The following is an 11957-nucleotide window of genomic DNA, read 5'->3' as shown; positions in this document are numbered from 1 at the left end:
TTTTTTTTTTTTTTTTTTTTTTTTTTTAATCTCTGCAATTTGTGAATTTGGGTTCTTGTTTTTATGTTCAGAATTTGGGATTCTGTAATTAATCCCTACTACTATTCCTCTTTCCATTTCTCTCTCTTTCTCTGATTCTGTGCTCCTCGCATGGACGGCTATTACGCGTCCTCATCGATCTCAACGGTCAGTTGTTCTTCCTTCTTCCACCTCTGCGTGGTTTCCCTCCCTTTCCATGGCGCTTCTTTTTTAGCTCTTCAGTTCGTATTTGGAGATTTGATGTAATGTGTGTGAATCGGAGGTCGGAGTTTTTGTATGAACTGCTGCTTCATTCTGTTTTTCTTCGATTGATTTCTGAAATTTGCTGTTCTTGTCCAGTAGATTATTTCTGGATCTGGAGTGGTTGTTGATGTTGTTCATGATGCTTCTTCGCCGTCGATTTGGAATCGGATGGATACGGCGGCGGCCATGATTAGGAGGGGAGGTTATGCTGGTGTTGTACTATGGTGGTATTGGCTTAGGGTTTTGCTGTGGTTTTTGTTGCCATGGGGTGTGGAGGATCCAAGGTGGAGGAGCTTCAATTGGTGACTCTTTGTAGAGAGCGTAAGGAGTTCATCAAAGCTGCGTCTCGCCATCGTTACGCTCTTGCTGCAGCTCATGTCACGTATTTTGAATCTCTCAAAGACATTGGCGAAGCCATAAGGAAATTTGTTGACGAAGAGATTGTGATCTCTGGTGCTGATTCTTCCTCCTCCCATGGTTCTCCTGTTCTTACACTGCCATCTGATGAAGGTAAAGGGAAGAAGAAGAAGAGGAGGAAGAAGAAGAAGACGCCGGAATCGGGCGAGAAACACATAAACTCGTCTTCGTCTTCCTCGATTTTACATTCTGTTTCGGTTTCGGACGAGATCGATTGCTCTCACTTGCATTTGTCATCTGGATCGGATTCTGAATCTGAACACAATGCTTCCGGTCATATTCATCTTGAAGATAGTCCAGTGGTACTACCAGATCAAGGTTATAGCCATCCTCCTCCTCCTTATGTTTATCCGCCTGATTGGAGTTCTCCGACGAATACATTCGCCTATTATATGCAGAGATCAACCACTCCAGGGACGACGGTGATGTACGATGGACCGGAAACTCATGCAGCTTCAGATGGGCAGTGGCCTGATCCTTCTCACAGTTATTCGCCATATCCGCCATATCCGCAGTATGGAAATGGAGGGTTCTATGGGTTTTCAATGGGTTCACAACCTGATTATAACCAGTATAATCAGCAACCGAGGCGCCCTGCTACTCCGCCGCCGCCTCCTTCTCCGCCGCAGGTCTCTACTTGGGAATTCATGAATGTTTTTGATGGCTATGATAATGGGTACCGGGATTATAATTCAGGGAATACATATGGGTATGGTTCAACTCAGAGCAGTCCTGATTCCAATGAAGTGAGGGAGAGAGAAGGGATACCTGAATTGGAAGATGAAACGGAGCCTGAAGCTCTGAAAGAACTTAAAGAGAGGAAGAAATTGAATATGGAGACAATGAGAAAGAACACAAATTCAGGGGAGGGGACTTCTAAGTTTGTTCCGCCTCAGAGTAGTGAGGGCAGCTCAAAATCAGTGCCATTGCCAAATTGTGGTAGCTCACCGGTATCTAAGGAGAAAGGAATGGATAACAGTCCTGATACAATTGTGTCGAGGAAATCGGAACAGGAGGAGCCAGTGGAGACGAAAGAGGTGAGTTTTGAGATCGAGGAGACTTCGACCTTAGATGTTGAATCTTCTAAGAAAAGTAATTTAGCGACATTCGCTGCGTTTGGTACGAGGGATCTTCAGGAAGTTGTAAATGAAATTAAGGATGAATTTGAAGCTGCTTCTAGCTATGGGAAAGAGGTATCAATGTTGCTTGAAGTTGGGAGATTGCCTTATCGGTCTAAGCTCACTGCACTTAAAGGTTGGCACTCAAGAACTGGTCTTTTAAGCTTTTTCTTCTTCCGGTTGTATTCCTTAAAACATCTCTCTCTGCAGTTATGCTTTCTCGGATCCAGTACTCGGTGGCCCGTTCCTCGGCATCTTCTCCGCCGCCATTGATTTCGTTGGACCATAAGACGCTGAAAATGGCGAAAGCATACACTGGAGATGGCAGTCCTGGCAATGAGTTTGAGTTGAAATATGGAAGCCTTTCATCTACGTTGGAGAAGCTTTATGTATGGGAGAAGAAACTGTACAAAGAAGTCAAGGTATTAATGGCTTTATGTTTGTTTTTGCTTCTTGATTATGGGGTTGATTTGAACTTGTCAAAGAGTCTTAGGTAACCTAATTGTTTGGATATTTATGTGTACACTGTCCTTTCCTCTCCCGGGTTCATAGCCCCCGACCCGTTTGCTATGTTTCCGATAGAGTATTTGTTCAAACCCCGTCGAATCTGGTGAAGGCACACTGTTAAAATCTGATTTTTATACTCTACTTTTGCTGAAGTGAACACAAACACGTTCACTCTTCTCACTACTGTTGTGTGTTTTTTGGCAGGATGAAGAAAGGTTACGTGTTGATTATGAAAAACTGTGCAAGAAGTTGAAAAGGTTAGATGACCATGGAGCTGATACCACTAAAATTGATGCTACTCATGCATCGATTAGGAAGATATTAACCAAGATCGACATCTGTATCAAAGCTGCTGATGCTATATCAAGCAGGATACATAGGTTGCGGGAAGAAGAATTGCAGCCTCAACTATCTGAGCTGATTCATGGGTATCCAAACACTGAAGTTCTTGATTGGTTGATTCTTTTACAATCTATTGTATCATTGTAGCTCGACTTGGTCTTGATTATCAAAGCCTCTTTGTTACATGTAGGTGGATAAAGATGTGGCGATCTATTCTAAAATGCCATCAGAAACAATTTCAAGCAGTGATGGAGAGCAAGATTCGGTCATTAAAAGCAAGAACAGGATCTAGAAGAGATGAGAGTTTGAAAGCTACAGTGGATCTTGAAATGGAACTTGTCAACTGGTGTGCTAGATTTAACGATTGGATTCGTACCCAAAAAGCTTATGTCGAATCGTTAAATGGATGGCTCCTACGATGCCTTAACAACGAGCCTGAAGAAACTGCTGATGGTATTGCTCCTTTTTCACCAGGTCGGATGGGAGCTCCACCGATTTTCATTATTTGCAATGATTGGCACCAAGCTATGCTTGAAATTTCAGAAGACAAAGTGGTTGGTGCCATTCATGGTTTTGCTTTAAACTTGCATGAGTTATGGGAAAGGCAAGATGAGGAACAACGTCAGAGGATCAAAGCCAATTTCCTTTACAAGGATTTTGAAGAACACCTTAGAACCTTAAGAATGGAGAGAGCTATGTTGAAATCTGACCAAGATGAGGCATCAGGAGTAACTGTAGTCTCAAAAATTCCTTCTGAAAGTGAAGTTTCTCAACCGGATGATCTGAAAGTTAATTTGGATTCACTGAGGAAGAAGTTATACGATGAGAGAGTAAAACACAAGGATTCCATTAAACTGGTTCACAATGCTGCTTCAAATAGCATACAGGCCGGCTTGGTTCCCATCTTTGAGGCATTGGAAAAGTTCAGTTCCGAGGTTACGAAAGCACACGAGCAAGTCAGGCTTCAAAACTCTTAGATGCTAGTACCTGTAATACAGCTAGGCTCCGAGCACCCTTTTGGGTTTGTATGATGCAGTACATGGCCTACTACTTCATGTTTTCACACCGCCAGCGTGCTATTGGCGGATCGGGAGATGCACTCCGGCATACTACATACCGACACTTACAAATCCTGGTAGGCATGTATTTAAGAATCCCTCCTTTCATGATGTACATATATAAGCCAATGAGATCACCTGGTGTATGTAAATTATTAGGCTAGCAGAAGGAAACCATGGAAAAGGATTAGAAACACTGAGAAACTAGAAAAAAAAAAATGAAGAGAAGCTAGAAGTTAGAGGTGAGATTTTTGGAATTGGAAGTTGAATTATAATTTAGAATTACAGAGGGATCTTTGAAGGGCTAAAGAGAACCTGGATTATAGAGGTCTGTGATATTGATGATGATGATGGTCATTGATGTGGGCTTGGAGAGCTGCGAAGATGGTGCAGATTTTGAAAATTTTGGCTTTGCTTTGCTTAGAGAGCTAGCATTAGCACCCTCCTCATTTAGATGAATAGGAACAAGAATGTTGTATAGAAATTCATTTATTGGTGCATTTGTTGCTATTTGCATTAGCTCCTACAGTCTCTAGATGGAAGAACTAACCCAATTTTTTATCAGAGCTTCGTTTTTTCCTTTCGGCGAAAGAGTAGAGATTTGAACATTTAACCAAAATTTTAAATTTTTAATCGACTTCCTCCTTATAATTGAACTCGTTCTTACCAAAAGCTAAATTAAAATAGAACTGAGTCTTAATTTCCTATTTTTGGTATTGAAAATTATGTTTCTTACATGGCTTTTGAGTTTTTTTTGTCCTTCAAGGCCAAACTTCATGTGAAGCAATTATCCTGAAATTTCACATATGCTGCAAACTGGGATTCTTAGGGAAAGCTAAGCCTTCAGGATTTAAATTTGTTGAAAAATCAATGAAACTGTGAACGATTTCTTCAAGGGAACAATGAAACTAAATTCTCAACGTCCTTCATGAACAAGAGAATTTTGGTCTGAAGTATAATTTTATTGCTAAACAATAAAGTGAAGGCAGAAATGTTCCTGGGTTTTGAAAGAAGGCTGAAGAAATCAGCCAAGGGCAGGGCAGGGCAGGGCAGGTTACTAAGGTGACACAAACGTGTAAGCACAATCTCAAGAATGGGAATGGGATTCAGCAACAGAGGGTTCGGGTGCAGAGTTTTGGGCTTCTTCTAATAGCTTCATTTGACGCTCAGCATGTTCTCTCTCACAGGCACTAATTCCCATTATGATATCAAGCATTGTACCAGTTGTGCCAAAAAACACAAGGGGTGCCAGAGACTTCCTCTTTATTCCCACTGGAATTGCTAGCAACGCTCCTGCTACTGAGAATACCCAAGTTCCCAACGCACTGTGTGAATGTTCAATGACAAGTAAGAATCAACCCAAAATCAACGCTTAAAAGGCTATTGAGGTTTATAATTTGAGGCTGGGGACTCTAACTCGCCCTTTTTTGGACCATGAGAGGCTTAAAGTCTCCATACCTCGTAAAATCATATTAATTTGCATCGTTCTCTAAAGTATAAAGGGTCGAGTTGTAACAATTCAAATATAGCTACTTTTACTACTTAAGCTATAAAAACATTGAGGACTAGAATTTCTAGACTAAGTCGATCCTATTAGTGATAATAGTAGCGACGTTAAAGATATCATTTTAGATTAAAGTTGAGGCTTACGCTTTATAGTGCCTCAAGGCTTGCGTCTTGCCTCTTGCCTCTTCAAGAGGCGAAGCCTCGAGGGCGCCTATAATCATTGGTCAAATGAACAAAACACTATGCTCGAATGAGCGGAATGCAAGATTACAATGACAAAACAATCTAGTTTAGATTTCAAACTGTAAAACTTCATAAGATTCTTTCTGTCATCTTAGCCAAATAACCTTAGTAATAGCTAAAATAGATAACGAGAACAGCTAGGTTGTTTTACCGAAGTTTAAATCATGGCCATATAAACATTTTAAAGTTCCTTTTTTTTTCTTTTTTTTTTTTCCTTCATGAAGCAGATAATCCGGTTTTCAACAATTGAAAAAGAAGAAAACGCATCAGAGATGATAACAATATAGAAGAAAAGGTAGGAGGTGACAGCTTACTTTGACACTGAACACTCCTCGAGATGTTTAACGGTTTCTTGGCTTCCCATATCTCTCCCGCAATTGAATGAGCTCAATTACTTGTGAGAAACACCAGCGAAATTCAACTTGACTATTAGCTGAGAGAGAGAAAGAGGAGATGTCAGCGAACAACATTAAAACATTCAGCAGAATTCAACTTCGCGATTAGAACACTTCAAAAGAATAATTCATGAGATTTCAAGATAATGCATATCCAGAACAGTTGACTATCCGAAAGAGGTGTCCGTGGAGGAATTCAATTCATCAATGTGGCAAACACATTAAAACATTCAGCAGAATTCAACTTCGCGATTAGAACACTTGAAAAGAAGAATTCAGGAGATTTCAAGATAATGCATCTCCAGAACAGTTAACTAACAGAAAGAGGCGCCATGGAGGAGTTCAATTCATCAATGTGGCAAACACATTAAAACATTCAGCAGAATTCAACTTCACGATTAGAACACTTGAAAAGAATAATTCATGAGATTTCAAGATCATGCATCTCCAGAACAGTTAACTATCAGAAAGAGGTGTCCATGGAGGATTCAATTCATCAATGCGGCAAACACAGTCAAACGCTAGTTCCATCTTTTCATAAGAAAAAAAAAACAGAGAAACCAACGCAGAATTAGTAGTTCCTTCTAAATCAACATCCATCCTCAACCAATTATCAAGAGCGAAGGCTCTAAAACCCTACCATAAACCTACATTTCTATTTACACCCGTTCCTCAACTCACACTACCTTAATTGCCCTCAATAACAGAACGAACAAGTCCAAATGATCAAATTTGATGTGCAACTAGAATTAGCAACACATTGCGAGCTAATCGCTCCTATTTGCAGAAAGAACGAAATCGAGTGATGGAAGAAATCGGGTGGAATGAAACTAAGCAAAATTAAATTAAACACAGCCAGAGAAGAATTGAAGATAGAAGAAGAACGATTATGACTAAGTAAGAACAAGAAGATTTCACATACCGGAATACTGGTTAACGGTGGAGTGGCTTTTCTCCGGCAAGAACCTTACAGATTCATCGACTTTATGGAGTTCCCATCCAACTCCAGAGCCCTTATATGGTGTTGAATGTCGACATGTCGTCCGTAATTTCGATAAATTATTTTAAAGAAAATAAAATTGACCAACTCAATTTACACTTTGGCCCCTAACTACAACTTAAAAAAGAATAAAATATAGTCAATATATTTAAATTATAATAAGATGTATAAATAATAATAATTTATACATCGCAATATAAAATAATAATAATTAAATTGTAAATAATTTAAAATTTAGTCTCTAAAATTTTTAATTTTAGAATTTTATTCTTATGGTTCGATAAAAACTTCATAACTTGCTTGGCTTAATACCGAACAATACGTCTTACGTCTGTTCTCTTATAAGTGAGCTTAAACCTACGATCTTAAAGGATACTCGAACAACTCTTATTAAGAGACCGCACAACCCAATTGGTAAAACGTTCACAAAGGATGAATTGAACGAGACACGTGCCGGTGAAGTTTATGACAAATTATCTTTTGAAATGGACCACTTTAGAGAATGCACGAGCATATAGTGACCATGAAGTCGTAAGAGAAGACATTGTCTCTCTCTATAACAGTTCAAGTTAGAGAAGGGAACGAATCATTTTTTACAAGAGTGTAGAAACTTCTCCCTAGTAGACGTGTTTTAAGACCGTGAGGCTGACGACAATATATAACGAGTCAAAACGAATAATATTTACTAGTGGCGGGCTTGGACGGTTACACTCTCACTGATTGGAGGATCGGGTAGGCACTTGCTCGATTTGACATGAAAATTGCGACATACTACTTTCACTCCAATACAATTAATTATTGTTGAACCTATCCCAACACTCAAAATTTTACTACATTTAGTTATCTCTTTTACCCACTATGGAAAGGAGTTAATTGGTTTTACTTTTACTCCATCTCCTTTAAACACGTCAATTATTTACCAATTCAAAATAATTTAAAACAATTTAATAGGATAAGAAGTAAAAAAAAAAAACAGTAACTTTTTTATTACCATAAATATGGAATAAGAGGATTTTTAAGTTGTCATATTATATGAATATAAAATCTTATTATAATAAATACTGATTTACGAGACTTAAATTTTAATGAATTAATTATAAATTATTAATGAACTAGTCTATCTTATTATTAAATTATTTATGTTTACATAATTCATAATCACATCCCAATTATTTTCAACCATCTCTCCATTTCTAATAAAATAATAATAATTCTTATATTATTAAATTCTCTAAAATATTTTTTAAAAAATCCTCAACTTATTTTTAAAAAAACTAAAAAAAAAACACTATTTCAATTTTAAAATAGACCATTTATTTTCAAATAAATTATTTTCTAATTCAAGATATTTAAATAAATGATTTACGCCCATATATTAAAAACTAAAAAAAAATATTTTTAAAAATATAAAATAATTGTAAGGATATTTTTTAATTTTAAAAATTAAGAGTATTTTTTATTTTTTTAAAAAATAGAGTATTAATAATTTATATTAAAAGTATTTTAAATTTTTTTAAGAAGTAGAAATTTATGAATATTTTTATTAATAAACCGTTTTTTATAAGAAAAAGAAATTCAATTTCTTGTAAATCACGCAATTTAAAGTACGGAAGATTTTTACGAAAAGGACCTCTACAGAAAAATAAAATTCCAAAAAGGGTATTAACTGCCCTCCGAAGTCTCATTAATTACTCTTTCTACCATTAAATTTTTCACCCCTTGCTTCCTCTTACTCTCAACCATTTTTCACCCAGACTGTTAATTAATTTGTTATTACTATTTATGCATTTAAAATAAAAATCCTAATTATTTACAAATTCATTTTTTTACCGTTCCATTTCTACCTAAGAATTTGATATATTTTAGTTCAACCATATTATTCTAAGTTAAAATTTGGTAGTAAATGATGAAATTTACAAAATTTTAAAATATTTAATTTAATCGGTAAATAATAACTCTTTTAGTTCATAAATTTAGTTGAAACTATTAATATTAACAATAATAAAATAGTTAATATTTTTTTATAAAAAAATTGGATATTAAAAAATAACAAAAAAAATAGAATAAACTAAAATTATTAGGCTTACCCGTTCAACAAACTACGGTTACAGTGGTTCCAGCCGTCCGATCGAATCATGACTTCCAATTTAACGGTGATTACACCACGATCAACTTACTTAAACTAGTATCATCGACATGGAATCATTATCAAGACCCGAATCTGAATCCGACGACCGTGAACATCCCGCGTAGACCGGAGCGTCGCACAATTCAATCTGACCGTCAAACTAATCAACGGCCCAGATTCCACGGCATTCCTCACCGGGCCCCACCCAGCGATTCTCAGTTTAAATATATAAAACCTGGTCCGTCGTCTCCGATTCGCACCATTTTCTTCTTCTTCTTTATAATCTCCAAATTACAAACAATCGAGAGAAATCGTAGGGAACTTGAAATTGTTCTTCAATTTTCTCCTTCGGATTTGTGTTTTTTGGTTAATTTGTGCAGTTTGATACTGCTGATCCTGCGCCGTTTCCCTGGAATGTTACCGGCAGAGCACAGAAGTGCTTTGATGATAAGTATTTCGAGGTACAGGAGTGGTTTTTGAAGGAGAAAAGGTGAATTGAAGATTCGGTCGTAATCGGGCTTGTAATGGATGGCGTGAAAAGCAACTTGAAGCTTACGAGAACTCAGTCGTCGTTACTTCGTTCGTCACCGACTTTCCGATCGTCTTTTCATAGTTTATCGTCCGTTAACGAGGGAGAAAACTTTATGGTCGGTCATCAGGAGGATGACGATGAAGAGAAGCAGAGGCCTAAGAAGCCTCGTAGGTCGGGTTCATCGCCGAGAACAGGATCGAACCGATTTGCGAACTGTGTTGTTGCTGTTGCTTTGCTTCTTTGCTTCATCTTCTTCTCGTTGCTCTTCGTTTTCTTCTTTCTGAGGAAGGATGGGCTACTCCCGTCTGAAAATTTGTTGTTGGCTCTGATTTTTGTTGCTATTACGCTTGTGTTTATGAGCAAGAATAAGCGGTTAATTTCACAGATTCTTTCGTTTATCAAGCATTCATTGCACGAAAATGCGAACAGATTCTGTTTCTCCAGAACGGATTCGACTCCGATCCAATGGTACATTGGGGATTCGAACGATGCCGAAGACGACGCCGTAAAACAGAGGGAAATTATCAGAGAGGGCGTAGAGTACTATAGCAATGGCGATTTCTACGAGGGAGAGTTTTACAATGGGAGTTGTAATGGAAGTGGGGTTTACAACTATTTCCTAAGTGGGAGATACGAAGGAGATTGGGTCGATGGGAGGTACGATGGCTATGGCGTCGAGAGCTGGGCGAAGGGGAGTCGTTACAGGGGCCAGTATCGACAGGGTCTTAGACATGGATTTGGAGTATATAAGTTCTACACGGGGGATTCCTGTGCCGGTGAGTGGTGTAATGGCCAAAGCCATGGCGTTGGACTTCAGACTTGCGCTGATGGTAGCTGCTATGTTGGCGAGTTCAAGCGCGGCGTTAAGCATGGTCTTGGATGTTACTACTTCAGGTAAATTTGCAATTATTGAGGAATTTCAATTGTTTTGGTTTGTTTCCTCCTGTTTTTGAACTCCAAACAGTTTCTCTGAAGCTTTCTTGCTTGAATTTCATTGGATTACTCTTTTTGGATTTTGATTGCTTACAGTTCATACAACAGTGATATATTTGAGCCCAAAAATTTGGTTGTAAGATGTCAGAGTTCAATTTGGTTGCGTTTTGGTAGGAATCTGGTTGATTTTATTGGCATAAATTATCTTTGTATAAACGTAATCTTGCTAGAATTGGTAACTTGGGCGATCTGGTTCCAGGCTGTTTCTCAATTTGTTGTAGATTTATTAGCATCTGGGTTCTGAAGCAATTTGGTTATTTCTTATTACTTTAAACAAAGAAACGTCTCTGTTTGGAATTCCCTGATCTCTTTTCACTGTGCACAATACTTTCAAATCCTCCAGGAGATAGAACATGTAATAAAAAAAATTGTGAACCCAATCTGACTTTAAGCTGCAATATAGAATTCTACACGATGGACCCATATCATAAATTATCTTGATCTTTACGCATCTAGCATTGAAATGTCATTTGTTTATTTGAGAAAGTAGCTGGCTGGTTTTCTGTTGGGGGTACATTAATTTAACTAGAATTCCAAACTCCATTTGCTTGTGCTGTAGAAATGGAGATAGATACGCTGGAGAATACTTCGGGGACAAAGTACATGGTTTCGGAATCTACCATTTTGCAAACGGCCATTGTTATGAAGGATCATGGCATGAAGGTCATAGGCAAGGCTACGGCAAGTATGCTTTTCGAAACGGCCAAGCCAAATGCGGCGAGTGGGATGCTAGCAACCTCAAGCATCCTCTCCCGCCGCTAAGTGATGCCGTTCTCCAAGCTGTTCAGGTACCTACACTAATCTTAATCCATCCATTGATCTGTTGTCACCATTGTTATGAGAATTGTAATTACTTTACAGTGAATTGAGTTCACTCCGATCTCTGATTGTGTTTATACAAAATGCAGGCATCTAGAAAGGCAGCAGAGAATGCTATAAATCTTCCCCGGATGGATGAACAAGTGAGTAAAGCCGTGGTTGCTGCTAATAGAGCGGCCAATGCGGCCAGAGTGGCCGCCATCAAAGCCGTTCAGAATCGAATGGACGGTAAATTTTGCGGTTCAGATATGTAAGGTTTGCTAACTTTTATAGAACAGCCATAAAAACAAAAACCCTGGTGGCTAAAAACCCACCGGAGGTGTTTTTAAGTTCCTATCAGTATCATTACACTGCAACTTGTACACACAATGTATATTATATTAATGAAATACACCACTTTATCTACCTCTCTTTCTCGAGATTTCAACTCTCTTGCCCAAACCCAAAGCTCCCTAAAGAACCAAACCTACTACCAAACGTCTTAGATTTATGTTTATTCAGTAGAACGTGTCTAATAGGCGTTTATGTTTATTCGGTAGAACGTGTCTAATAGGCCTTTCAACTCAATCCCCACCTATATAGCTGCATTATCAAGCCATCTTTATGGAATGTTTTAT

General features: G+C 38.0%; 3 protein-coding genes and 1 long non-coding RNA gene across 4 annotated transcripts in view; 3 read left to right on the top strand and 1 right to left on the bottom strand.

Annotated features, from left to right (window-relative positions):
• Window positions 1-510, top strand: part of LOC111446771 — a 1967-nt gene extending 1457 nt beyond the window's left edge. The window contains exons 2-3 of the long non-coding RNA XR_002711143.1: window positions 72-186; window positions 382-510. This is a non-coding gene — a long non-coding RNA (uncharacterized LOC111446771). The remainder of the gene's footprint in view (window positions 1-71; window positions 187-381) is intronic.
• A 35-nt stretch (window positions 511-545) lies between these two features.
• LOC111446766 (nitrate regulatory gene2 protein-like) lies at window positions 546-4234 on the top strand. The gene is made up of 4 exons (XM_023085714.1): window positions 546-1953; window positions 2028-2239; window positions 2529-2752; window positions 2857-4234. The coding sequence occupies exons 1-4, from the start codon at window positions 546-548 to the stop codon at window positions 3641-3643; spliced, it is 2631 nt and encodes an 876-aa protein (XP_022941482.1). The 3' UTR covers window positions 3644-4234.
• Window positions 4235-4472: 238 nt separating this feature from the next.
• Window positions 4473-6875, bottom strand: LOC111446769. Its single transcript, XM_023085719.1, has 3 exons — window positions 6791-6875; window positions 5788-5906; window positions 4473-5049 (listed from the first exon to the last, which is right to left on the bottom strand). The coding sequence occupies exons 2-3, from the start codon at window positions 5835-5837 to the stop codon at window positions 4812-4814; spliced, it is 288 nt and encodes a 95-aa protein (XP_022941487.1). The 5' UTR covers window positions 5838-5906; window positions 6791-6875; the 3' UTR covers window positions 4473-4811.
• A 2378-nt stretch (window positions 6876-9253) lies between these two features.
• On the top strand, window positions 9254-11745 carry LOC111446768 (MORN repeat-containing protein 1-like). The gene is made up of 3 exons (XM_023085718.1): window positions 9254-10422; window positions 11081-11309; window positions 11430-11745. Exons 1-3 carry the CDS (start codon window positions 9521-9523, stop codon window positions 11592-11594), a joined length of 1296 nt encoding a protein of 431 aa, XP_022941486.1. The 5' UTR covers window positions 9254-9520; the 3' UTR covers window positions 11595-11745.
• Window positions 11746-11957: the final 212 nt, after the last annotated feature.

This window comes from Cucurbita moschata, unplaced genomic scaffold (assembly GCF_002738365.1).
Source record: "Cucurbita moschata cultivar Rifu unplaced genomic scaffold, Cmos_1.0 Cmo_Scf00008, whole genome shotgun sequence".
NCBI classification, from domain to species: Eukaryota; Viridiplantae; Streptophyta; class Magnoliopsida; order Cucurbitales; family Cucurbitaceae; genus Cucurbita; species Cucurbita moschata.
The sequence above is the reverse complement of the archived record's forward strand: the minus strand, read 5'-3'. Positions and strand labels throughout refer to the sequence as shown.